The sequence below is a fragment of the Syzygium oleosum genome, unplaced genomic scaffold (genome assembly GCF_021117445.2).
Source record: "Syzygium oleosum isolate NSW1041296 unplaced genomic scaffold, Sole_v2.1 Sole_v2.06, whole genome shotgun sequence".
In the NCBI taxonomy this organism is placed as follows: Eukaryota; Viridiplantae; Streptophyta; class Magnoliopsida; order Myrtales; family Myrtaceae; genus Syzygium; species Syzygium oleosum.
In genome coordinates, this window is record NW_026607490.1 from 3,744,330 (window position 1) to 3,770,960 (window position 26,631).

Below are 26,631 nucleotides of genomic sequence, written 5' to 3' on the forward strand. Positions count from 1 at the left end.
TTTTTCATCAAATTACAGGAATGTGTCCGTCTAATTTACCCTTTCCCTTTTATTGTATTGAACAGTCGTGGGAATGGAAATGCACAACCAGTGGTAATAAAATATGCAGGGCACGCCATCATTGCAGAGAAGCCCAAAGAGATGTACAAGATCTTGAAAAGTTTCCTCGTCGATCCGCTCGCTCCACATGGGCAAGGAAACCAGATGAACGGTCGAAAGGCGGACTGAAGGTCTTGAATTGTTGACGTTTCAATCATATAATACTGGTGGAATGTGTCGCATAGAGCACTGGGATTTTTGAATTACTACTGGAACGCATGCAAGATTAAGACAGCAAATGCAATTATAGAATGTAAAGAAAGTAAATATCTTTATTCATATTATTTAATGCTTCCTGATTTAACATACCATGTCGAAGGAACCAGTGCAAACTAACAAATTGGAAACAAGAAGAGGGAAATCTTCAACCATGGTGTTTTTATTTCTTCTTCTTTCGATATATTTTCGGAATACTTGGGAATCTGGTAATTGTTCCCTTTGATCTAATCATTCAAATGGACAACCTCCTTAATAAATCTATTGAAGTCGTTGAACGATGACCCTCCGCGACGGGCGGCTTCCACAGCTCTCTCCTTCCACTTCTTAGCATTCTCCCTCATCTTCTTCCCGCCGACCCCTTCCATCACTTCCCGAACAAGAGCTTCTATTTCCTGGCGCCTCACGTCCTGGTTCACTTCCATGCCAATCCCCCATTCCGTACACGCGTACCGACAGTTTGTCGTTTGCTCGGCAAAGAACGGCCAGCAAATGAGGGGAACCCCTCCGCAGATACCTTCCAAGGTAGAATTCCAACCGCAGTGCATTAGGAAAGCGCCGACCGATCCGTGACTCAGGACTTGATCCTGCGGACACCAGCTCGTCAAGAACCCTCTGTCTTCCACTTCCTCGAGGAACTCCTGAGGCAGAATTGCAGAATCACCCTCCACAACATCAGGCCTGATCACCCACAAAAATGGGTGCTTGCTATTTGCAAGCCCCCAAGCAAACTCCTTCAGGTGTTCCTCAGTCATGACAGTGACACTCCCATAGTTCACATACACAACCGACTCGGCTTCTCTCTGATCGAGCCATTCGAGGCAGCTGTAGTCTTCCTTCCACAGATTTGACCTGAAAGACTTGACTGAGCTCGAGGGAATATCCTGGACGAGCAAGGAAAGGGGCCCAGTACAGTAAATTCGAGGGGAAATGTCTGCGATTTTCTCCAGTACTTCGTGTTCAAACTCATTAAAGGTGTTGAACAAGATAGCAGATGATTTCAGGCAGTGCTGCACTTCTTCTCCTTGGAAGTCAAACAAGATGTCGTTCCGGTCTGTCGTCCGTATGAAGCTCGGGATGTCCCGGAGTCGGATGTTTCTCATGCCTGGGATCCAATCGACAGGATCATTGAGCGTCCCGTTGTTCAAGAAGTCTTCATCTGTTACATTTAACATGTAGTGAGGATCCAATCCAGCACTCTAACAAGAGAAACAAATGAATGGAAATAACTCAAGAAGGGAGAGATAACTAAATAAACAAATAAAGATCTAGTGAGTTTATCCGAGAGAAGCAAAAATGAATCAAATAAACAAAGTAAGTACCTTTGAATGGAACGATCCCTCTCTTAACAAGCTCTCTGTACTGCAAATAACACATGAACCCACCAGCCGAGGCAGTCCAGAACCGAACCTCTGGAACTCCAAACTCCCTCGCAGCTTCACTGGCAAAACCCGCTATCCCATCTGCTATCACACAACTCACAGGCGGAACAACCTCGTCGCTATTGATCTTGGCGAGCAATTCCTTGAAAGGGCCCAAGCAGTTCTTCCGGGTCGAGTCGCTGAGGGCTGGGGGATCCTGCGTCGCGTCACGGTCCGATGGCGGGAGGCCATCCGGGATCGTCTCGAAGCGGAAGTTTTCGAGGTCCGGGAGTGAATCGGGCCCCTTAGCCCGGAGGAGGCGGCGGTGGTTGAACTCGGTGTTGACGAACGTGACGAGGACGCCGCGCGCGTGGAGGAGCTTGGCGAGCTGCATCATGGGGTTGATGTGGCCTTGGGCCGGGAAGGGGACGCACACGGCGTGTGCAAGTGCATGGGATTTTCTTGATTCTTGGGAAGACGAAGCCATCACCACGCCTTTCCCTAGGGCAAGATCAAGAAGTATTTACTGGGTGCTGGAACTCGGAACTGATCCAGTTCTGCCACATCTGTTCAATTTCGGTCGGTCTTTTCAGATTTATGTTAGATGCGCAAAAGACAGTTCAAACAATCACCGTTAGACACGCGGGAGATGCATACGTATATATGGTGATTGTATATTTCATTTTTTACACTAATCATAGAGTGCATACGAATTTTCTGGTCTTTTAGATGTGATTGACTGCAGATTCTTGAAAGACGACAAAGTGGTCCGTTGACTTAAGTACCTCGCACGCCAAAGTTGTCATTTGAACGGCAGATTTCACGGAAACGTTTCTCATTTTAAGGTGCTCTTTTCCTCAATTCCCTCCAAATCTTTTTTTTTTTTTTTGGAGGAGGGGATGCCCTTTAGTTGCTTTGCATGCTAGGGATCCTGAGGTTCGGACGGGGTCTAAAATGAAACCTTTTAAAAATATGCTTAGATTCGATTTGAAATTCTTGAAAGTTGACAAGGTGGTCCGGTAACTTGATTACCTCAAACACGTAAGTTGTGCCTTTGAAAAGTCATTTGGTTTGACACATGACCAACATCAATTTCCTAGCTGATAAAAAATCAGCTGGATCGATAACGACAATTTCATGGTGCATATATATGAATAAACATTACAGTATTAATTGTTTGTTTATGGTTTTGTGAGATTTTGTGATATCACTATCAATTATTTAGAAGTTTGAACTAATTTCTTGTGGCTACAATTTGGAGTATACAATGCGAAGGCAAATAAGGGATCTGAAAAGATTCAAATTCGAGAATCCATTCTTTGATACCATGTGAGCTTCAGTAGTGCCACCGTTAACTATTTTTAAAATTTAAGCCGTTAGTTGAACACGTTGTTTACTATTTAAATATACTACTAAGTTTATTTCTTTAGGTAAGAAAAATGTATGAAATCTTATTCATATCATGAAGATGCACTCGAAGCTTGAGCAAGGAGTTGAAAGTCCAAATTATTTGCGTTCGATAAAGCGAGAATCAAACCCTATAATAGTATTTCCTACTCACGAAAGTAATTTCTCAATCGGCCTACACCAACGATTTTTGCTGTAAATTTTTGTTCAATACTAGTCGGGTAATGATAATATCTTTTCTATCGATCTTAAAAAAATGCAAAAGATAATATCTAAATGCATTATATTAATTAAGTGATACTTAATCACTTGTTACAAAATTATTATTTACACTTAGATAGTGAATTTCGGCTGTAATTTAATACATATCTCAGCAGAATTACTCATGCAAACAGACAAAATTGCTGCACGACGCTGCGTGTCCTTTTTTCCTGGCTATTTTTCCAAAACGCACCGCGTTCGTGGAGTAATATTTGGTAAGACCAGTCAAAACGACGAAAAAAAGGGCTATATGTCCTCACGTGATTCAATAATGCTGTTCGAAATTGACCGGTATCGTCATCATCGGATGGGCGGACAAAGATGACCGGCGGTGGTTGTCCGGTTCGTGAAATTGACCACCAACATCGTGCCACGTCGGCACGTGTGGTCCGTGGAGGGGGGCTATTTGATGCGAAATGAGAAGAGGTTCGATTGGTTTTCGATCATGATCATATTTGTAGGGAAAATGATATACAAAAGGTTTAGGACCGAATTGACATAAATACAAAAGGTTTAGGATTGAATTGGCATCAAAAAAAGTTTATGACTAAATTGACACCAATGCAAAAAGTTTAAGACTGAATTAGTACCAAAAAAAAGATTTAAGACTAAATTGACACTAATGCCAAAAGTTTAGGACTTTTTTGACACTTTTCCCTTTATTATTGGGTTAGTTAATTGGCAAAAAGTAGGCCACTGAAATAAAGGTATATCATACAATAGTTGGTAAATTTAATTGATGAAAAGGCAAACAGAAGCCGGCAGAAGATAAGAAAATTATTATAGAAGATAAGTTGGTAATTTCAGGTGTAATTTTTGACAATTTTTTTCTATTGCACATCTATTAATCGAAAAACTTCCAGCGGTCCAGACACACTTGGTCTAACTAATATTTTTTTACAATTCCACCAGCCGCCCAAGGCGATGCCCTCTTGCTTCCTCCAGGACTTCATTGATGTGAGTATAATGTTTCTCCAAGATAATATCATGCTCGCGTGTCTGGTTCGGGTTATGAATTGTAGGTTTTGCTCGAACATGCCAAAAGTCGGTTCTTTTCAAGTCCGGGCTAGTTCATCGATATCTGCTTCTATACTCATGTCGAAGAAATGACATTCTCATGGCGCTGTCGTCTTGTTATGGTCGAGGCATTGATGTTGTCAGTGGATTGTAGTTTACCTCAAGAATCGGAAGTTCTTTTGGAGGATAAAGATGGGGACCTTGAGGACTTCATCGAGTGAGTAATATTGCGGGACCTCGTTGGTTTTCTGCATTTGGACATGTGGTGACGGGAATGTGCCAGTGAAATGGATGGATGATGGTAATCCAGTTGGTGCTTGAAGGCATTACAGTTGGATAGGCTACATTTGCATACACGTACGGTCGACAGTGGTTCGGATTTGCTAGTCATTATGGTTCTTGGGAGATCAGAAGAGTTTGGAGTCATTTTGATGGAGTTCTGGACATTGTTGATACAAGTTTCTTTCAACTGAAACCTCGTGTTATTCTCTAATCGATCGAATGGGACATTTAGTGGATGCTCAGTTCAAACTTTGATGTTTTTCGCAGGGAATGTGCACAGAGCATCTTCAAGAGAGGATAGAGTTGATCCATGCTCTACACAAGGACAGAAAACTGCATAACCTACCAAAGCTGGCTAAGGTTTATGCTCCTTAATAATCAAGCTGTCCTGAATCACTTCCTTTCTACATCTCTTCATCTTGCTAAATCATAGTTGACTCTTGATGCAGTCGCAGCTGATCATTTGCAGGGCGCATGACAAAGTATTTCCGATGGAGATGACATAATTCATGCGTTTTGATTGAACTTCAAGCCGTTTGATGGGTGTTGCCTTATGTTTTTGCATCAAATTACAGGAATGTGTTCGTCTGGTTCACCCTTTCCCTTTTATTGTATTGAATGTGAATGGAAATGCACAACTAGTGGTAATAAAATATGCAGGGCACGCCATCATTGCAGAGAAGCCCAAAGAGATGTACAAGATCTTGAAAAGTTTCCCCGTCCATCCGCTCGCTCCACATGGGCAAGGAAACCAGATGAACGGTCGAAAGGCGGACTGAAGGTCTTGAATTGTCAAGGTTTCAATCATATAATACTGGTGGAACGTGTCGCATTTTGGGGAGAGCACTGGGATTTTTGAATTACTACTGGAACGCATGCAAGATTAAGGCAGCAAATGCAATTATAGAATGTAAAGAAAGTAAAATATCTTCATTGATATTATTTAATGCTGCATGACTTAACAAAGCATGTCGACGGAACCGGTGCAAACTAACAAATTGGAAACAAGAAGAGGGAAATCTTCAACCATGGTGTTTTTATTTCTTCTTCTTTCGATATATTTTCGGAATACTTGGGAATCTGGTAATTGTTCCCTTTGATCTAATCATTCAAATGGACAACCTCCTTAATAAATCTATTGAAGTCGTTGAACGATGACCCTCCGCGACGGGCGGCTTCCACAGCTCTCTCCTTCCACTTCTTAGCATTCTCCCTCATCTTCTTCCCGCCGACCCCTTCCATCACTTCCCGAACAAGAGCTTCTATTTCCTGGCGCCTCACGTCCTGGTTCACTTCCATGCCAATCCCCCATTCCGTACACGCGTACCGACAGTTTGTCGTTTGCTCAGCAAAGAACGGCCAGCAAATGAGGGGAACCCCTCCGCAGATACCTTCCAAGGTAGAATTCCAACCGCAGTGCATTAGGAAAGCGCCGACCGATCCGTGACTCAGGACTTGATCCTGCGGACACCAGCTCGTCAAGAACCCCCTGTCTGCCACTTCCTCGAGGAACTCCTGAGGCAGAATTGCAGAATCGCCCCCCACAACATCAGGCCTGATCACCCACAAAAATGGGTGCTTGCTATTTGCAAGCCCCCAAGCAAACTCCTTCAGGTGTTCCTCAGTCATGACAGTGACACTCCCATAGTTCACATACACAACCGACTCGGCTTCTCTCTGATCGAGCCATTCGAGGCAGCTGTAGTCTTCCTTCCACAGATTTGACCTGAAAGACTTGACTGAGCTCGAGGGAATATCCTGGACGAGCAAGGAAAGGGGCCCGGTACAGTAAATTCGAGGGGAAATGTCTGCGATTTTCTCCAGTACTTCGTGTTCAAACTCATTAAAGGTGTTGAACAAGATAGCAGATGATTTCAGGCAGTGCTGCACTTCTTCTCCTAAGAAGTCGAACAAGATGTCGTTCACGTTTGTGGTCCGTATGAAGCTCGGGATGTCCCGGAGTCGGATGTTTCTCATGCCGGGGATCCAATCTACAGGATCATTGAGCGTCCCGTTGTTCAAGAAGTCTGCATCTGTTACATTTAACATGTAGTGAGGATCCAATCCAGCACTTTAACAAGAGAAACAAATGAATGGAAATAACTCAAGAAGGGAGAGATAACTAAATAAACAAATAAAGATCTAGTGAGTTTATCCGAGAGAAGCAAAAATGAATCAAATAAACAAAGTACCTTTGAATGGAACGATCGCTCTTTTAACAAGCTCTCTGTACTGCAAATAACCCAAGAACCCACAAGCCGAGGCAGTCCAGAACTGAACCTCTGGGACTCCAAGCTCTCTCGCAGCTTTACTGGCAAAACCCGCTATCCCATCTGCTATCACACAACTCACAGGCGGAACAACCTCGTCGCTATTGATCCTGGCGAGCAATTCCTTGAAAGGGCCCAAGCAGTTCTTCCGTGTCGAGTCGCAGAGGGCTGGGGGATCCTGCGTCGCGTTGCGGTCCGACGGCGGGAGGCCATCCGGGATCGTCTCGAAGCGGAAGTTTTCGAGGTCCGGGAGTGAATCGGGCCCCTTAGCCCGGAGGAGGCGGCGGTGGTTGAACTCGGTGTTGACGAACGTGACGAGGACGCCGCGCGCGTGGAGGAGCTTGGCGAGCTGCATCATGGGGTTGATGTGGCCTTGGGCCGGGAAGGGGACGCACACGGCGTGTGCAAGTGCATGGGATTTTCTTGATTCTTGGGAGGACGAAGCCATCACCACGCCTTTCCCTAGGGCAAGATCAAGAAGTATATACTGGGTGCTGGAACTCGGAACTGATCTAGTTCTGCCACATCTGTTCAATTTCGGTCGGTCTTTTCAGATTTATGTTAGATGCGCAAAAGACAGTTCAAACAATCACCGTTAGACACGCGGGAGATGCATACGTATATATGGTGACTGTATATTTCATTTTTTACACTAATCATGGAGTGCATACGAATTTTCTGGTTTTTTAGATGTGATTGACTGCAGATTCTTGAAAGACGGCAAGGTGGTCTGTTGACTTAAGTACCTCGCACACCAAAGTTGTCATTTGAAAGGCGAGCTCTACAGAACCGTTCCTTATTTTAATGTGTCGGTACTCGCATGCTCTTTCCCCCATTTACCTTCAAATCTTTTTTTTTTTTTTTTAGGAGGGGATGCCCTTTAGTTGCTTTACATGCTGGGGATCCTGAGGTTCGTATGGGGTTTAAAATGAAACATTTTAAGAACATGCTTAGATTCGACTCGAAATTCTTGAAAGATGACAAGGTGGTCTGGTGACTTGATTACCTCAAATACGTAAGTTGTGCCTTTGAAAAGTCATTTGGTTTTATACATGACCAACATCAATTTCCTAGTTGATAAAAAATTAGCTGGATCGACAACGACAGTTTCACGGTGCATATATAGGAATAAACATTACAGTATTAATTGTTTGCTCATGGTTTTGTGAGATTTTGTGATATCACTATCAATTATTTATAAGTTTGAACTAATTTCTTGTGGCTACAATGTGGAGTATACAATGAGAAGGCAAATAAGGGATCTGAAAAGATTCAAACTCGGGAATTCCTTCTTTGATACCATGTGAGCTTTAGTAGTGCCACTGTTAACTATTTTTAAAATTTAAGCCGTTAGTTGAACACGTTGTTTACTATTTAAATATACTACTAAGTTTATTTCTTTAGGTAAGAAAAATGTATGAAATCTTATTCATATCATAAAGATGCACTTGAAGCTTGAGCAAGGAGTTGAACGTCCAAATTATTTGCATTCGATAAAGCGAGAATCAAACCCTGTAATAGTATTTCCTACTCACGAAAGTAATTTCTCAATCGGCCAACGCTAGCGATTTCTGCTATAAATTTTTGTTCAATACTAGTCGGGTAATGATAATATCTTTTTTATCGATCTTAAAAAAATGCAGAAGATAATATCTAAACGCATTCTATTAATTAAGTGATACTTAATCACTTGTTACAAAATTATTATTTACACTTAGATAGTGAATTTCGGCTGTAATTTAATACGTATCTCAGCAGAATTCCTCATGCAAACAGACAAAAATGCTGCACGACGCTGCGTGTCCTTTTTTCCTGGCTATTTTTCCAAAACGCACCGAGTTCGTGGAGTAATGTTTGGTAAGACTAGTCAAAACGACGAAAAAAGGGGCTATATGTCCTCACGTGATTCAATAATGCTGTTCGAAATTGACCGGTTTCGTCATCATCGGATGGGCGGACAAGATGACCGGCGGTGGTTGTCCGGTTCGTGAAATTGACCACCAACATCGTGGGACGTCAGCACGTGTGGTCCGTGGAGGGGGCTATTCGATGCGAAATGAGAAGAGGTTCGATTGGTTTTCGATCATTATAATATTTATAGGAAAAATGACACAAATAATCTCTAAACTTCGGCATAATGTGTAACGTAGTTCATAAACTTTCAATTTATTCAATATGATCCATGAACTTTAACCCGATATACAATGTAATCTCTGAACTTTTAATTTATTTAATGTCGTCCCCGAATTTTTGATTTGTGTTCAATATAATCTTTAAACTATATGAAAAAGTATAATGTAGTCTCTGAACTTGAATTAATAGAATGATTACATTGAACATGTACCAAAAGTCCAGGGATCACATTGAACAAAGTAAAAGTTCAGGGACCACAACAAATATTAAGCTAAAATTAATGGACTATATTGAACAAATTAAAAGTTCAGAGACCACATTACATAATGGATCAAAGTTCAAGGACTGTTTGTGTCATTATCCCATATTTGTAAAATGAATGGTGGTGTGGCTCTACCGGAATAGGGTGGATCAGAGACAATTCAAAGTATCATTGCCCCTTGTTGTACTTTGTATTTTGTTCTCTTAAAAAGCAGCCACTTTAGGTCGGGTTCTAATTCTGGCCTGAATCCCTTTTCGTCTCGTGAAAGTACGTCAACTTTAGCTCGTGTTCCAATCTCGGGACTAACTTTTTGTTTGGTCTCATTTAAAAAGCACCGGCCCAGAACTTTTTTGGTGTCTCATAAAAAAATAACACCAATTCTCAGTCGGTACCTAAATCTATCACACGTCAAGGTCTAATGATGCCGTGTTCCACTTGTACTTGGCGGAAATTTGATGGCAGTTAGATTTAGGTATTGAACTAAAATTAGTGTTTTTTTACGAGAAAAAAAAAGTTCTGGCCATAATTGGACGTGAGTGAATTGTTACATTTTTATAAGGCAAAAAAAGTTTAGGCCAATATTTGGATTTTAGTTAAAGTTGGTGTTTTTTAAGGGAATTGAGCTGTATTTAGTTTCGATGAAATCTCCAAGTTTCTACTAAAATTAAAATTACAGCAATCGCTTTTTTTTTTCAGCTAACTTGTGTACTATTATTGTTATGCAATTACCAACTTTTTTGTTTATTTGTAAAGCACCAACTTTTATTTGTGTAATCTACTATCATTTCGGATTTACTAACTCTTAAATGAAAATATCAAACTAAATTAGTGTGACTTACAACTTCTCTCATATTAACTTACCAACTAGTATTTTGGATTATACCAGCTGTCGTTTGAGTTACTTATTAAACTCTAATTGTTTGGCCTAATTCACCAATTTTATTGAAGTTACCAACTTTTATTTACTATGGTTAGCAATTCCTTATTTACTAACCTTTTCAGCAATTGCCATTCTAAATTAGCGTAACTCGTCAACTTTCCTCTCATTATATTACCACCTAATATCAGGTCAATTCTCATTGAGATTTGACCCAAAAAAAAAAACTCTCATTGAGTTACTGACGGACATTTATTTTTTTTTTTAATTTGCTAACTTTTCTTATCGTTGACAAATTTTTAGTTCCATTTCTTAGTCACACCTTAATTTGCCGACTCTTTTCCAAAAATTACCAACTTATTTTTTAGCAAAAAAAAATTGTTCTTATTTTTTACAAAGCGATTTATCAACTTTTTTTTGATTAAGTTATTAACTAGTTTGGGGCTCTTATTAATTTAACCACTTTTTTATTGGGTTACTTAATTGGCAAAAAGTTTGCTGAAATAAAGGTATATCATATAATAGTTGGTAAATCTAAAGCTTTGATAACAAGGATAAATAGAAGTTGGTAAAAGATAAGAAAATTATTAGAGAAGAGAAGCTGGTAATTTAAGGCTGATTTCTTTTACAATTTTTTGCCATTGCACATCTAATTAGTCGAACAACGCAAAGATTCCAATAGTCCGATACACTTGGTCTGACTGATAATTTTAGACAATTCCACCGGCCGCCCAAGCAGATGCCCTCTTGCTTCCTCCTGGACTTCATCGAAGTGAGTAATAATGTTTTTCCAAGATAATGTCTGAATTGTAAGCTTTGGTTGAACGTGCTAAGAGTCGGTTTTTTCGAGTCCGTGCTAGTTCATCGATATCTGCTTCTATCGTCATATCGAAGCGTGACTTTGTCGTGTTGTCGTAGTCTTGTTATGGTTGAAGCATTAATGTTGTCAATGGATTGTAGCTTACCTCAAGAATTGGCAGTTCTTTTGGAGGATAACGATGGGGATCTTGAGGACTTTGTTGAGTGAGTGATATGGCAGAATCTCGTTGATTTTCTGCATTTGGACATGTGGTAGACGGGAAAGCGCAGGTGAAATGGATGGATGATGGCAATCCGTCTGGTGCTCGAAGGCATCAAAGTTCGACAGGCTAAATTTGCATACATTCCCGGTTGTCGATGGTGTTTCAGATTTGCTTGTCGTTATGGTTCTTGGGAGATCAGAAGAGTTTCGCAAGTCAGTTTGATCGAGTTCTGGACATTGCCGAGCCATATTTCTTGAAACTGAAACCTCATGTTATTGTCTGATTGATCCAACAGGACACTCAGTGGATTTTCTGGTCAGGCTTTGATGATTTTCGCAGGTAATGTGCACAGAGCATCTTCAAGAGAGGATAGAGTTGATCCATGTTGACTGGGTCCCACCTTATGTGGGGCCCAGCCAGCATGATACAAAACAAAAGAAAAGAAACAAAAAAAGTCAAATGGTGATCATTTGCAGTCGACTCTTGATGCAGTCGCGGCTGATCATTTGCAGGGCGTATGACAAAGTATTTCCGATGGAGATGACATTATTCATGCGTTTTGATTAAACTTCAAGCCATTCGATGGGTGTTGCCTTATGTTTTTTCAGCAAATTACAGGAATGTGTCCTTCTGGTTTACCCTCTCCCTTTTGTTGTATTGAACAGTCGTGTGAACGGAAATCCACAACTAGTGGTGATAAAGGATGCACGACACGCCATCAATGTAGAGAAGCCCAAAGAGATGTACAAGATCTTGAACAGTTTCCCCGTCCATCCGCTTGCTCCACATGGGCAGGGAAACCAGATGAACGGTCGAAAGGCGGACTGAAGGTCTTGTATTGTCGACGTTTCAATCATATAATACCGGTGGAATGTGTCGCATTTTGGGGAGAACACTGGGATTTTTTAATTACTACTGGAACGCATGCAAGATTAAGGCAGCAAATGCAATTATAGAATGTAAAGAAAGTAAAATATCTTTATTGATATTATTTAATGCTGCATGATTTAACTTACCATGTCGGAGCAACCGGTGCAAACAAACAAATTGGAAACAAGAAGAGGGAAATCTTCAACCATGGTGTTTTTAATTCTTCTTCTTTCGATATATTTTTGGAATACGTGGGAATCTGGTAATTTTTCCCTTTGATCTAATCATTCAAATGGACAACATCCTTAATAAATCTATTGAAGTCGTTGTACGACGACCCTCCGTGACGGGCGGCTTCCACAGCTCTCTCCTTCCACTTCTTAGCATTCTCCCTCATCTTCTTCCCGCCGACCCCTTCCATCACTTCCCGAACAAGAGCTTCTATTTCCTGGCGCCTCACATCCTGGTTCACTTCCATGCCAATCCCCCATTCCGTACACGCATACCGACAGTTTGTCGTTTGCTCGGCAAAGAACGGCCAGCAAATGAGGGGAACGCCTCCGCAGATTCCTTCCAAGGTAGAATTCCACCCGCAGTGCGTTAGGAAAGCGCCGACTGATCCGTGACTCAGGACTTGATCCTGCGGACACCAACTTGTCAAGAACCCTCTGTCTTTCACTTCCTCCAGGAACTCCTGTGGCAGAATTGCAGAATCACCCTTCACAACATCAGGTCTGATCACCCACAAAAATGGGTGCTTGCTATTTGCAAGTCCCCAAGCAAACTCCTTCAGGTGTTCCCCAGTCATGACAGTAATACTTCCATAGTTCACATAGACAACCGACTCGGCTTCTCTCTGATCGAGCCATTCGAGGCAGCTGTAGTCTTCCTTCCACAGACTCGACCTGAAAGACTTGACTGAGCTCCAGGGAATATCCTGAATGAGAAAGGAAAGGGGCCCGGTACAGTAAATTTGAGGGGACATGTCTGCTATTTTCTCCAGTACTTCGTGTTCGAGCTCATTGAAGGTGTTGAACAAGATAGCAGATGATTTCAGGCAGTGCTGCGCTTCATCTCCTAAGAAGTCGAACTTGATGTCGTTCAGGTCTGTGGTCCGCATGAAGCTTGGGATGTCCCGGAGTCGGATGTTTCGCATACCGGGGATCCAGTCGACAGGATCATCGAGCATCCCGTTGTTCAGGAAGTCTTCATCTGTTACATTTAATACGTAGTGAGAATCCAATCTAGAACTTTAACAAGAGAAACAGATGAATGGAAATAACTCATAAATGGGGAGATAACTAAATAAACAAATCCTGACAAAAAAAAACTAAATAAACAAACAAAGATCTAGTGAATAAATCCGAGTGAAGCAAAAATGAATATATAAACAAAGTAAGTACCTTTGAATGGAACGATCCCTCTCTTAACAAGCTCTCTGTACTGCAAATAACCCATTAACCCACAAGCTGAGGCAGTCCAGAACTGAACCTCTGGGACTCCAAGCTCTCTTGCAGCTTTACTGGCGAAGCTCGTCGCCCCATCTGATATCACACAACTCACAGGCGGAACAACCTCGTCACTCTTGATCCCGGCAAGCAATTTCTTGAAAGGGCCTAAGCAGTTCTTGCGGATTGAGTCGAAGAGGGCCGGGATGTCCTGCGTCGCATCGCGGTCTGACGGCGGGAGGCCATCCGGGATCGTCTCGAAGCGGAAGTTTTCAAGGACTCGGAGTGAGTCGGGTCCCTTAGACCGGAGGAGGCGGTGGTGGTTGAACTCGGTGTTCACGAACGTCACGAAGACGCCGCGTGCGTGGAGGAGCTTGGCAAGCTGCATCATGGGGTTGACGTGGCCTTGGGCCGGGAAGGGGACGCACACGGCGTGTGCAAGTGCACGGGATTTTCTTGATTCGAGGGGTGACGAACCCATCAACTGTCTGTCTCTCTTGGGCAAGATCAAGAAGTGTATACTGAGTGATGGAACTTGAAATTGATCTAAAGTTTGCCAAATCTATTCAATTTCGGTCGGTCTTTTCAGATCTATACCAGATGCGCAAAAGAGAGTTTATGCAAGTAGTGTTAGACGAGGGAGATACACGTGTGAAAACTCAGCAACAAGCACATATGTTTATATATTACAACTTCCGGTGATTGGTGTATTTCATTTTTTATACCAATTTATAGAGTGCCTAGGGATACTCTGGTGTTTTGTATTCGGCCGATCCTAGATTCTTGGAAAGAAGACGGCAAGGTGGTCAGATGACTTGATTACCTCGAACACGTCCCCCGTGCCTTGGAAAGGTCATTCAATTTGATAAATGACCAACATCAATTTCCTAGCTGATGAGAGAATAACAGGATCAAAAAAGACATTCATAGCGAATGTCTATTGTCTAGGGCAAATCATTTTCGCATTTATTGTTTTCCTATGCTTTCTTTCTTCAGGTGAGTAAATGTCGGATGTACGAAGTATCTCAATCGTGTCATGGATGTTTGCTTGAAGCTCGGGCAAGGAGTCAAATATCGAAATTATTTGCACTCGATGATGTGATAAATGAACTTTGTGATGATGTTTCCGAGTCTACACACGGGTCATTCTTTAATTTAGCCTACGCCCATGATTTTTGATGTAATTACTTTGTTCAGTAGTTATGTACGAGAAAACATTGCCTATCGATCTCCTGAAAATGCGGAAGATCATAGTTTAAACGCATCCTGTCAATTAAGCGAAATACTCACACGCTGCGGAATTATTATTTGCACTTTTCTCACGATGGCTATGATCGGATATGTCCAAAACATCTCCGCATAATTACTTGTGCAAACAGACAAAATACTGCTGGGCAATGGTCCTAGTTGCATCCGATACGACCATGTCCATACATTAAAAATCCAGCAATTCCATGGTTCTCAATAGATGAAAACTATACTTCGTTTCCTGGCTATTCTTAAAACGCATCGACCTCATCGAATGGTGTTTGGTGATGTGGTTCGAAATCCGTCCTTGAAGAACTCGAGCATGAAGACTAGTCAAAAGGATAAAGGGTTACGTCTTTACGTAGCTTTTGGCGTGGAACATGTTGTACAAGGACCTTTCAGATGCATCGAGGAGGAGATTTGAGTTAGAAGGGGAAGGAAGAGACCTAGGAAGACGTCGAGGGATAGAGAGGACGAGGAGAGATGTAAACTATCCGAACCGATCTAATGCGAATTGAGTGCGATGACTATGATCAGCTGCTACTGTTGTTGTTGTTACGTAGCAGTGTTAGAGATTCAAGAACTCACTTCTAAGGTGAGGGGTTTTCATGGTTACCATAAAATGGGCATTTAAAACGGCGGAGCATGATGAGTGTCCGATTCCTGTGTGTTTTAACGCTTTAGATGCACTTTGAATCGTTGTTTTAGTCTAAATTCGTTCCTTGTGGAAAACAATTGTCCCCAAATTCTCCTCTCTTTGTAAATTGAAAGGTGGGAGGGACGGTGGACACACAATTCAAACTGATCCTTCCGTTTTTCGGGCTCTGTATTTTGTATTTATGATATCACCTCATTTCTATGGCAAAAACAAAAAAAATGATGGTGGATTTTTCCTACAATTTATTAGGAACTTACGAATACTTTCATAAAATTGTCAACTTTTTTGTTAGTTTGTAAATTATGAACATTTGTAACTATTTACAAACTTTTGTTTGTAAAACTCACTTGCGTTTCAAATTTACTTACTCTTATAAAAAAATTATCAATGTAAATTAGAGTCTTATCAACTTTTTTTAAATTAAACTAGCCATTAGTTTTGAGTTACTTACCAAAGTTTGATTTCTTTTTTTTTTCAACTTGCTAATTTTTTTTATCAAGGTACCGACTTCTATCCACCTTGGTTAGCAATTCCATATTTACTAACTCTTTTTATTGATTATTGATCTAAATTAGCGTAACTCGCCAGCTTTTTTTTTGTATGCTACATTACTACCAATACTATATATTAGTAACTTATTAGTAACTTACCAATACTATTATAAAATTACCAACTTTTTTTGTTAATTTGTAAATTACGGAATTTTGAACCAATTTATAAAATTTTGTTTGTATAACTTATTAACGTTTTGATTTATTAAATCTTACAAAAATATTACCGATCCAAATAAGAGTCACCTACCAACTTTTGTCATATTAAATTAGTCATTAGTTTTGGGTTACCAATTTGAGTTACTTACCAAAGTTTAATTATTTAATTTAACTTACCAATTTTTTTTATTAAATTACCACCTTTTATTCGCTTTGGTTAGCAATTTCCTTATTTACTAACTTTTTTTCGCGATTACCAATCTATATTAGCTTGACTTGCCAACTTTTTTTATGTTAAATTTCTACTTAGTATTGGGTCAAGTCTCATTGAGTTACTCAGATATTTATTAGTTCCTTTTTGTATGGTAACCTTTTTTTACCATTCACAAACTTTTATTTACATTTCTCAGCGGGATCTTAATTTACCCACTCATTTTATAAATTATTAACTTTATTTTCTTTTGATTAACAACTTCTCTTATTTTTTACAACTTTTATTTGCTTATTAACTACGTCTTAAATTTATTAACACCTATACAAAATTGCTAACTTTTTTTTGGTCGGAATGAAATTACTAACTTCAACTTAAATGATTTATCAATTTTTTTTATAAAGTTATAAACTAACTTCGGATCTCTCATTTGAGTAAGTCATCAAAATTTATTTGGTTTGTTTAATTTACCTACTTTCCTATTGAGTTACTTTATTGGAAAAAAGCTTGGAGGTCACCGAAACAAAGGTTGATAATATCATATAATAGTTGATAAATTTAATGAAGAAAGGTAAATAGAAGTTAGTAAAAGAAAAGAGAATTACCAGAGAAGAGAAGTTGGTAATTTAAGGCGTAACTTTTGATAGTTTTTTCACTATTCAACATCTAATAAATCGAACATCACAAAGATTCCAAGAGTCCACTAAAAAATTCACAAATTAACTGAAGTCATATCTTGCATTGCTCAGATTGAATCGACGGGTGAGTAAGGTTGGGTTAGTCGTTACATTCAGTTAGATGAAATGAAACACAACAGCCATCCACACGAAGAACCACATTTTGATTTCCCAACAATTTTTGTCCATATTTTGATTTCTTTAAACTTTTGATTCGTTCAATATGATCCTTGAACTATTTCTAAATATTAAATGTATCCCTTAAACTTTCAGTTTATTCAATCTCGTCTCTCAATTTTCCATAACAAAATCAACTCGCTCCTTCTGTACTATTAACGAGTTTCATAATTGCAACATTACCCAAATCTTAGAATATCGTTTTGTTATATTATCTTTTTATTACCTATTTACTTTTTTGGTTTTTATAAATTTTACGATAATTCCACTTAAGTAAATTTTAACTTATGATCTTTATAATAGTAATAGTAGAAACTTCTTTAGAGCTGTATCGCATTGATACTCTTGCTATTTTATGTCTATGTATCTCATAAAGATATTTAGAAACGATATTAACCTATCTATAAATATTTGGACATATATTAATCTAAATCAAAATCTTGTTCCTTATTTTTTAGAAAACACAAAACACACAAGATTGAAAATTTGATCAATCCCAAAAATTAGGAACGAGATCTATATAAGTATGGGTAACTATAGATAAATTAATAGAGGTTTCAAATATCTTTAAGAAAACACTTAGACTTAAAAAAATAGAAATATTAACCAATACAACTCTAAATTAGTTTCTACTTTTACTATTATAGAGATCATAAGTTCAATTTTGCTTAAATGAAAGTATCACGATATTTAAAAGATAAAAAAGGTAAAAAGGTAATAAAAAGATTACACATTTTTTGTTGATCCAAGAAAACACTTGAAATAAAAAGATATACTAAAATCCGTGTAAAATTGCAATTATAGAAAATTGTGAATAGTACCGAAAGACTGAGTTTGTTATGGAAAGTTGATGAACTTAATTGAACAAACTGAAAATTTAAGAATTACATTGAACATTTAAAAATAGTCTAAGAGTCACATTGAATAAATTAATAATTTAAGAATGATATTACATACTGAATTAAAATTTATGAAGTATTGGTGTTGATGTCCTTATGAACAATTGGTGTCAATGTCCTTGCTTGAAATTATTGAGACAGACATGGGACCTCGACATGAACCAGTCTTGAATTATTATCTGCTCCATGCCTTCTTTTCAACAGATGTAGGTACGCATGGGAACAAACGAGCCAACTGGCTGAGGAATATTAAGGGCCCGTTTGGCAACGTGTCAAACAGTGAAAATTTCTGTTCTTTTGTTCCCAGAAATAGTTTGGGAACAGAAATGCGTTTGGTAAACTTTTTGTTCCCGGGCACATTTTTGCAAAAATTTGTGCCGAGAAACAGTTTTGGAAGAGAAACAAGAAGTAAAAAAAAGTTACTTATTGTTTCTCGGCACAATTTTGAGAATCAGTTTTTTTTCTTCTTTTTTTTTTCTTTTCTTATTTTTGTGTTGTTCTTCCCTGGGCTGGGCTGGCCGCCAGCGATCGGCCACAGCCCAGGGCCGGCGAGGGCGTCACGGCCCTCGCCGGCCGCCGGCGGAGGCGAGGGCGAGGCTGGACCCTCGCCGCCGGGCGAGGCCGCCTCGCCCCGAGACGGCGAGGCTCGACCTCGCCCGGATCCGGCGAGGCCGAGTCTCGCCGTCGCGACCCACGGCGATGCCGACCTCGCCGTGGGTCGCGACGGCGAGGTTGGGCCTCGCCGGATCCGGGCGAGGCCGAGCCTCGCCGTCTTGGGCGAGGCCGCCTCGCCCGGGCGGCGAGGGTCCGGCCGTCGCCCCTCGCCGGCGAGGGCGACCCTCTCCTCCGCCGGTGAGGGCCGTGACGCCCTCGCCGGCCCTGGGCTGTGGCCGATCGCCGGCCGCCGGTCGCCGGCGACCGGCCATGGCCAAAGAAGAAAATGGGTAGAAAGAAAAAAAAAATTTAAACAATTCAAAATATTATTAAAATATTATTTGGGAACATAAATTTTGTGTAGTTACCAAACGCATTTCTGTTCTTTTCTACTCTAGGAATAGAAATTTTGGTCAGTTTATCAAACGCCTTCAAATACTCAGAAATCGTTTTTTTATTTTTGGTAACCCAGGGAACCCCTGCACGGTCGACAGCCGGGAGGTAAACCCTGGGGGCGACACGTGCTAGCCACCACACACGTGCACCGGTTAAGTCACCCTGCGGCGCCCGGGATTCGAACACCCAACCTTTTGCGAGAGGAAGAGTGCCCTTTCCAGCAACGCCACCCAGGCGGGTGGTAATACTCAGAAATTGTTTCTGGGTACAGAATAAAAAAAATCATTTCTGTTCAGAAATAGTTCCCGGCACAGAATGGTATTCATGCGCACCCTAAGTTGCCAAATGCAAGAAGAAATAAAAAAGTTGATGTCGTCAAATCTCAAACTAGACCCATTGTCAAATATTTATTATAAATTTTTTTTTCTGTGACACAAAAAATCTTAAATTTATATTTATGTGGCACATTTATTCTCTATCAAGATTCCATAAATGAGTATCGTTAAAAATTTGTCTATATGGACACCTATTTGACTTAAATGAAATATAAATGACGTTGTTTTGACTGAAAAATCACTTGACGGAACTCTTGAAATGAAGTTTTGCTAAAGGGGCAGTTTGTGTCTTCTTAGTGCTTCTCGCATGTAAAGCTTCACTTATCCTCTGAGGATGTCGTCCCATCTAATCCAAAACAGTTTGATATGCTCTTCAACAAATTTCTAAGCATGAGCAATGTAAGGAACAAGTCAAAGAAAGGCACCAGGAGGATAGAGTGTGCAGAGTACATTCAACTCAACAGAAGGGACTCTCTCTCTTCTGAACAAAAGGGAGTCCTGAACACGGTGTTCGTGCCGTAAACACTGTGGATATTTGGCGCAATTATGTGATTGAGAAACACTCGAGTGTGTGAGCAATTATGATTGTGGAATTCTCCAATTTGTTAGTGGATAATTGGTGATTGGTTCTTCCCGTGGACGTAACTTCCGATACTCGAACCTAACCACTTAAATATCTTGTGTCCTTTATTGTTCATCATTTTATTTTTCTGTCAATTTTCTCTCGCTCTCGATTTAATTGTGAATTTCCGATTGGCTTCCGCAATGTTATTTTTACTACACATCGAGTTGCTAATAAAAAAAGTTAAACAGGAGGTTAGTGAAAGTATGCTCGCTAATGGGAAAGATTGAGCATAGATCAAGCATAGACCGCAGAAGAACAAATCTTTTATAGTCATAAAGAGATATCGCTATCGAGTAGGACTCTGCAATCGTCGTCGGAGTTGACAACTCTGCATTAAGTGAAAGTGACTGGGCAAACATTCGAGTTCTTGCCCGGAGTGATTGCTCCTAATAGGTTTAGGATATCATCTACTGCCGTATGATTTAAAATACCAAGTCGAAGGAACTGGGCAAACTAACCGATTGCAAAAAAGAAAAGGGAAATCTTGAACCACGGAGTTCTTAATTCTTCCTTTTTAATCTAACCGTTCAAACGGACAACCTCCTTAATGAATCTGTTGAAGTCATTGTACGATGGCCCTCCACGACCGGCGGCTGCCACAGCTCTCTCCTTCCACTTCTTAGCATTCTCCCTCATCTTCTTCCCACCGACCCCTTCCATCACTTCCCGAACAAGAGCTTCTATTTCCTCACGCCTCACATCCTGGTTCACTTCCATGCCAATCCCCCATTCCGTACATGCGTACCGGCAGTTTGTCTGTTGCTCGGCGAAGAACGGCCAGCAAATGAGAGGAACGCCTCCGCAGATACCTTCCAAGGTAGAATTCCACCCGCAGTGCGTTAGGAAAGCGCCGACTGATCCGTGACTCAGGACTTGATCCTGTGGACACCAACTCGTCAAGAACCCTCTGTCTTTCACTTCCTCCAGGAACTCCGGTGGTAGAATTGCGGAATCACCCTTCACAACATCAGGCCTGATCACCCACAAAAATGGGTGCTTGCTATTTGCAAGCCCCCAAGCAAACTCCTTCAGGTGTTCCTCAGTCATCACAGTGATGCTCCCATAGTTCACATACACAACCGACTCGGCTTCTCTCTGATCGAGCCATTTGAGGCAGCTGTAATCTTCCTGCCACAGACTCGACCGGAAAGACTTGACAGAGCTCGGGTGAATATCCTGAATGGGAGAGGAAAGGGGCCCGGCACAGTAAATTTGAGGGGACATGTCTGCTATTTTCTCCAGAACTTCGTGTTCGAGCTCATTGAAGGTGTTGAACAAGATAGCAGATGATTTCAGGCAGTGCTGCGCTTCTTCTCCTAAGAAGTCGAACATGATGTCGTTCAGGTCTCTGGTTCGCATGAAGCTCGGCATGTCCCGGAGTCGGATGTTTCTCACTCCGGGGATCCAATCAACACGATCATCGAGCGTCCCGTTGTTCAGGAAGTCTTCATCTGTTACATTTAATATGTAGTGAGGATCCAATTCAGAACTTTAACAAGAGAAACAGATGAGTGGAAATAACTCAAAAATGGGGAGATAACTAAATAAACAAACAAAGATCTAAGTGAATTTATCCGAGAGAAGCAAAAATGAATATATAAACAAAGTAAGTACCTTTGAATGGAACGATCCCTCTCTTAACAAGCTCTCTGTACTGCAAATAACACATGAACCCACAAGCCGAGGCAGTCCAGAACTGAACCTCTGGAACTCCAAGCTCCCTCGCAGCTTCACTGGCAAAACCCGTTATCCCATCTGATATCACACAACTTACAGGCGGAACAACCTCGTCGCTCTTGATCCTGGCAAGCAATTTCTTGAAAGGGCCCAAGCAGTTCTTCCGGGTCGAGTCACAGAGGGTCGGGACGTCCTGCGTCGCGTCGCGGTCCGATGGCGGGAGGCCGTCCGGGATCGTCTCGAAGCGGAAGTTTTCGAGGCCTCGGAGCGAGTCGGGTCCCTTAGACCGGAGGAGGCGGCGGTGGTTGAACTCGGTGTTGACGAATGTGACGAAGACGCCGTGCGCGTGGAGGAGCTTGGCGAGCTGCATCATGGGGTTGATGTGGCCTTGGGCCGGGAAGGGGACGCACACGGCGTGTGCAAGTGCATTGGATTTTCTTGATTCTGGGGGTGACGAACCCATCCCCTGTCTGTCTCTCCCTAGGGCAAGATCAAGAAGTGTATACTGAGTGATGAAACTTGATCTAAAGTCTGCCAAATCTATTCAGTTTCGGTCGGTCTTTTCAGATCTATATTAGATGCGCAAAAGAGAGTTTATGCAAGTAGCGCTAGATAGAGGGAGATGCACGTGTTGGAAAATTCAGCAACAAGCACATATGTTTATATAAGACAACTTCCGGTGATTGGTGTATTTGACTTTTTGCACCAATCATAGAATAAGGGATATTCTGGTAAATTACATTTGGCCGATCCTAGATTCTTCAAAGAAGACGGCGACGGGAAAATTACCAAAAAAGTCTTAAACCTACTAATTCAATCATAAACCTTTTCTTTGTATTAATTGAGTTCTAAACATTTTCTCGTTTTGCTAATTAAGTCAATACAACCAATTTTGATAGGAAATCACTGATTTAGGCACCTGCTGTCCTACGTGGCACGAACGGCCGGTGCTGACGTGGACGTTTTTAATAATATATTAATATTTTTTGAATTTTTTATTATTTGTTCTTCTTTTCTTTAACTTAGGGAGACGAGGGCCACGACGCCCTCGCTCGGGGCTGGCAAGGGTGTTGCGGCCCACACTGGGCCTAAGTTCAAAAAAAGAAAAGAAAAAAGAAATTTTTTTAAAAAAATTTAACTACTATTAAAAATGTTCACGTGAGAGTGGTCCGTTTTACATGACATAACCGGTGCCCATATCAGTGATTTCAGACTAAAATTGGCCAGATTGACTTAATTAGCAAAATATGAAAAAGTTTAGGACTCAATTGACACCATATAAAAGTTTATGACTGAATTAGTATAAATATAATAGGTTTATGATTATTTTTGTAATTCTCCCAACGGCAAAGTTGTCGGGTGACTTGATTGCCTTTTAACACGTCCATTGTGCCTTGGGAAGGTCAGTCAATTTTGATACATGACCAACATCAGTTTCCTAGCTGACGAGAGAATAAGTGGATCGAAACAAATAAATTTTTGGCATTCAGTGTTTTCCTTCTTGTTTCTTTCTTCAGGTGAGAGAACGTTCGATCTACGAAGTATTTCAATCATAGTCTAGAGGTGTGCTTGAAACTCAGGCATGGAGTTGAACGTCGAAATTATTTGCACTCGATGAAGTGAGAATCGAACTTTGTGACGCCGTTTCCTAGTCTACGCATCAGTCATTCTTTAATCAGCCTATGCCCGTGATTTTTGATGTAATTACTTTGTTCAGTAGTTAAGCGCGAGAAAATATTTTCTGTCGATCTCCCGAAAATTTGGAAGATCATTGCGTATACGTATCCTATCAATTAAGTGATAAGAGCCGCTACGAAATTGTTATTCACACTTGATCTCACGATCGTTGTGATCGGATAGGTCCAAAACATCTCCATGGACTTACTCATGCAAAAAGACAACCGGACAGTGGTCCTACTTTAGTCCCATACAACCAGGTCCATACATTAACAATCCAGCAATTCTACGGTTCTCAATATATGTCCGATGATGTTCGGGGATGTGGTTCGAAATCCGTCGTTGAAGAACTCGAGCATGAGACTAGTCAAAAGGACAAAGGGTCACGTCTTCACGTAGCTTTCAGCGGGGATCGTGTTTTGCCAGGACACTGCAGATGCATCGAGGAGGAGATGCCATCACGGGCGAGAGATTTGACTTAGAAGGGGAAGGAAAAGATCGAGGAAGACATTGAGGGCGAGAGACGACGAGGAGAGATGTAAACAATTCGAAGTGATCTGATGCGAATTGAGTGCGATGACTATGATCGGCTGCTGCTGCTGTTGTTGTTACGTAGCGACGTTAGAGATACAAGAACTAACTTCCAGGGGTGACGAACCCATCACCTCTGTTTCTCTCTAGGGCAAGTTCAATAAGAACACGTATGATAATCATTATATTTCTGGCAAGATCTATTTTTCTGTTCCCAAAAATAAGTTTAGAACAGAAATCTGTTTGGTAACGCAATTTCATTTTTTTTTAATTTATGAAACAAATTTTTAGTGTAGAAATAGGTTTGGAACAGAAATAAACAATAAAAATTTTCTACTTTTTTTTGGAAAAAAGAGAAACAAAGACTCTTCTCATCGCTCGCTCTTGCCTCTCGCCGCCGGCAACCAGCCGCCGACCACCACTCGTTCGATGAACGGAAAAGAGCATAAGAGGCAGATATTTTAGAGGGCCTATCAAACGAATTTCTGTTTCGAAAGGAGAAATTTTGTGTCGTTATCAAACACGTATCTCTATTCAAAAACTCGTACAGGATATAGAAACAGAAAAATCTATTTCTGACCAGAAATCTATTCCAGGAATAGAATGGTTATCATTCGCGTTCTAAGTGTATTCTTGGTGATGGAATTGATCTAAAAGTCTGCCAAACCTATCCGATTTCTGTCGGTCTTCTCGGAATATTAGATGCGGAAGAGAAAGCTTGTACAAGCACGTGGTGCATGTCTGAAACTTCAGCAGCTTGTCCAACCACAAGTGTCCAGGTCTCTCAGATTCGACTGACCCTACTAGATTCTTGAAGGAAGACAAGGTGGTTAGGTGACATGATTTCCTCGAACACGCTTCAATAATTAAGAGATGTGTTCGCTCGTTTTACGACGAGGAATACCCTTCACCGAAATTTCGATCTTCGGTTTTTATCAAGGTAGGTTATGTGGTTTGACTACTAGGAGAGTTGTGATGAAACGTAAAGTGTAACACAGGATTGTATGGAATGGATAGAAATCTGATGGATTGAAAATGGATCTGGACTAAACAGAGTTTCAAGCTACGTTACAATACTCCTACGAAAGCTGTAAATGACTCGAAAGTTAACTAGAGCTACAGGAAGCTGTAAATACAGGAAGTAAAGATGCATAGGAAACTAAAGTGCAGATAAACTTGAGTGTTTTTGCATTGTTGTTAGTCGTGTCCTTCTTCTTTGTTTCCTCTGAGTATTTGTATCTCCCCCTGTCCTGCAACTGCTCTTTGGTTACTTCCATGTTTTCAAACTTTGAATATTTTGGCGCTTCCAATAATTGCTTTTCTAACCACTTTTTTTTTTTTAGTTTTGTTGTCCGCCAAAACTTGATCTCAACCGCTAAGATGATTTCAAATCTGGACAAGTAACTTCCCATAATATGCTCGTGCTCACTATCCCCACTTCTGCTCGTAACTTCTTGCTGTCATGATTTACGTGATTGGACTGTGATTCTTCAGTGCATTCTCGAAGCGTGAACCTCCCGAATTTCTAGAAAGTGTCGTTGTCCTGAGGTATAAATATTCCAATGTCCCGAACTATAACTCTCCATATTTCGGTAAGTATACATATTTTCATCAACTACCAAATTCGAGACACGATACCATTCACACTTGCTTCTCAACATGTTTCTGAATTTGGTCTAGACGTGTTTCGGCAAATGGTTGATTTCCATTATACACCATATTCGGCATTAAAGCCGATTCGGCACTTATGCCGATTCTTATTTTGGTGTCAACATATGCCCCATTTTAAAAGAATTAAAAGGACTTTTAATTCTTTTAAATGCCGAAAGAAAAGACACTTACGTTTTATTATTGCTGTCGCTTCGTCACCTCACTTCGCGCGCTTTGCCCTTTCGTCTTCAAAACCTTCTTCTAAAAATCGTTCCTTTCCTCGTGCCCTGTATACCTTTTCTTATGCTTCCTTTGACAAAATATCCTGCAAGCTAAAAGATAACCAACCTTTTGTTGAACTGACCACACTGGTTCGGGGTGTTTATCGATTGTTTCGTGTTGTCGAGTTCATTGGATATCCCAATCGTTCTTCAGCCGATTTTGACCTCTGGTGGGATGGTTATCGAAAGACCGTATTTTCAGATTCTCTGGATCAAATTCTCCTGAAGATAAAGGATGCTATTCCTCTCACATTGTCAAAAACAATCGAAGCTGCCAATGTACCTTCAACCAAACCAGCAGAGACTTCTAAAGGTAACTTGATTCTGCTTTTCCATATCCATGTATTTTATTTGATACTCAACTTCCAATCTGACTTTTTATTCTTATAGTGAGTAAGAAAAGGAAAGCTTCAGACTCACCTGCTCCTGCTCCAAAGAAAGTACCAGCAAAACACAAGGTGAGGAAAGTACTTATTCGATCCTCAGAGTCACCTCCAGAGAGCTCTCCCTCAATGAGTCAATCTCCAGAACCCACACTACGAACCATGATAAAGCCACGCACACCAAAAGGTAATCCTCAGGCTTTACTTTTGGAGATTATTACAGCCTTAACTTGTTTATCTTCTGATTAATCCAGGAACTCTTAAGACCTATCAGCCCCGTGCTGCTTCTCCAGTTTCTCTTCCTGGCAAGGCTCCTA

At 40.9% G+C, this 26,631-nt stretch overlaps 5 protein-coding genes across 6 annotated transcripts; 1 reads left to right on the forward strand and 4 right to left on the reverse strand.

The window, feature by feature from the left end:
• Nucleotides 1–351: 351 nt before the first annotated feature.
• LOC115667350 (linamarin synthase 1-like) lies at nucleotides 352–2,248 on the reverse strand. The gene is made up of 2 exons (XM_030588941.2): nucleotides 1,638–2,248; nucleotides 352–1,474 (listed from the first exon to the last, which is right to left on the reverse strand). Exons 1-2 carry the CDS (start codon nucleotides 2,161–2,163, stop codon nucleotides 543–545), a joined length of 1,458 nt encoding a protein of 485 aa, XP_030444801.2. The 5' UTR covers nucleotides 2,164–2,248; the 3' UTR covers nucleotides 352–542.
• Nucleotides 352–14,184, reverse strand: LOC115683029 (linamarin synthase 1-like). Of its 2 annotated transcripts, XR_008816857.1 has the most exons (4): nucleotides 13,481–14,184; nucleotides 12,379–13,289; nucleotides 5,694–5,765; nucleotides 352–473 (listed from the first exon to the last, which is right to left on the reverse strand). XR_008816857.1 is itself a non-coding variant. In XM_030607409.2 (2 exons), the coding sequence occupies exons 1-2, from the start codon at nucleotides 14,004–14,006 to the stop codon at nucleotides 12,358–12,360; spliced, it is 1,458 nt and encodes a 485-aa protein (XP_030463269.1). In that variant the 5' UTR covers nucleotides 14,007–14,184; the 3' UTR covers nucleotides 12,196–12,357. The 2 variants fall into 2 exon arrangements, 1 of the variants encoding a protein (XP_030463269.1); XM_030607409.2 differs by lacking the exons at nucleotides 352–473; nucleotides 5,694–5,765 and having other exon boundaries at nucleotides 12,196–13,289.
• On the forward strand, nucleotides 4,451–5,422 carry LOC130138414 (uncharacterized). The gene is made up of 5 exons (XM_056312432.1): nucleotides 4,451–4,578; nucleotides 4,672–4,819; nucleotides 4,911–5,003; nucleotides 5,093–5,125; nucleotides 5,219–5,422. Exons 1-5 carry the CDS (start codon nucleotides 4,451–4,453, stop codon nucleotides 5,420–5,422), a joined length of 606 nt encoding a protein of 201 aa, XP_056168407.1.
• On the reverse strand, nucleotides 5,659–7,510 carry LOC115683031 (linamarin synthase 1-like). Its single transcript, XM_030607412.2, has 2 exons — nucleotides 6,836–7,510; nucleotides 5,659–6,676 (listed from the first exon to the last, which is right to left on the reverse strand). Exons 1-2 carry the CDS (start codon nucleotides 7,359–7,361, stop codon nucleotides 5,745–5,747), a joined length of 1,458 nt encoding a protein of 485 aa, XP_030463272.2. The 5' UTR covers nucleotides 7,362–7,510; the 3' UTR covers nucleotides 5,659–5,744.
• A 6,248-nt stretch (nucleotides 14,185–20,432) lies between the features above and the next one.
• Nucleotides 20,433–22,398, reverse strand: LOC115683030 (linamarin synthase 1-like). Its single transcript, XM_030607410.2, has 2 exons — nucleotides 21,730–22,398; nucleotides 20,433–21,566 (listed from the first exon to the last, which is right to left on the reverse strand). The coding sequence occupies exons 1-2, from the start codon at nucleotides 22,253–22,255 to the stop codon at nucleotides 20,635–20,637; spliced, it is 1,458 nt and encodes a 485-aa protein (XP_030463270.2). The 5' UTR covers nucleotides 22,256–22,398; the 3' UTR covers nucleotides 20,433–20,634.
• Nucleotides 22,399–26,631: the final 4,233 nt, after the last annotated feature.

Coding starts and splice junctions, on each gene's coding strand:
- LOC115683030 (XM_030607410.2), bottom strand. CDS start 22,255: ATGGGTTCGTCACCCCCAGAATCAAGAAAATCCAATGCACTTGCACAC. Junction 21,567..21,729: donor AGGGATCGTTCCATTCAAAG/GTACTTACTTTG, acceptor TAAATGTAACAG/ATGAAGACTTCCTGAACAAC.
- LOC115683031 (XM_030607412.2), bottom strand. CDS start 7,361: ATGGCTTCGTCCTCCCAAGAATCAAGAAAATCCCATGCACTTGCACAC. Junction 6,677..6,835: donor AGCGATCGTTCCATTCAAAG/GTACTTTGTTTA, acceptor TAAATGTAACAG/ATGCAGACTTCTTGAACAAC.
- LOC115683029 (XM_030607409.2), bottom strand. CDS start 14,006: ATGGGTTCGTCACCCCTCGAATCAAGAAAATCCCGTGCACTTGCACAC. Junction 13,290..13,480: donor AGGGATCGTTCCATTCAAAG/GTACTTACTTTG, acceptor TAAATGTAACAG/ATGAAGACTTCCTGAACAAC.
- LOC115667350 (XM_030588941.2), bottom strand. CDS start 2,163: ATGGCTTCGTCTTCCCAAGAATCAAGAAAATCCCATGCACTTGCACAC. Junction 1,475..1,637: donor AGGGATCGTTCCATTCAAAG/GTACTTACTTTG, acceptor TAAATGTAACAG/ATGAAGACTTCTTGAACAAC.
- LOC130138414 (XM_056312432.1), top strand. CDS start 4,451: ATGACATTCTCATGGCGCTGTCGTCTTGTTATGGTCGAGGCATTGATG. Junction 4,579..4,671: donor GACCTTGAGGACTTCATCGA/GTGAGTAATATT, acceptor ATGGTAATCCAG/TTGGTGCTTGAAGGCATTAC. Junction 5,004..5,092: donor ACCTACCAAAGCTGGCTAAG/GTTTATGCTCCT, acceptor CTCTTGATGCAG/TCGCAGCTGATCATTTGCAG.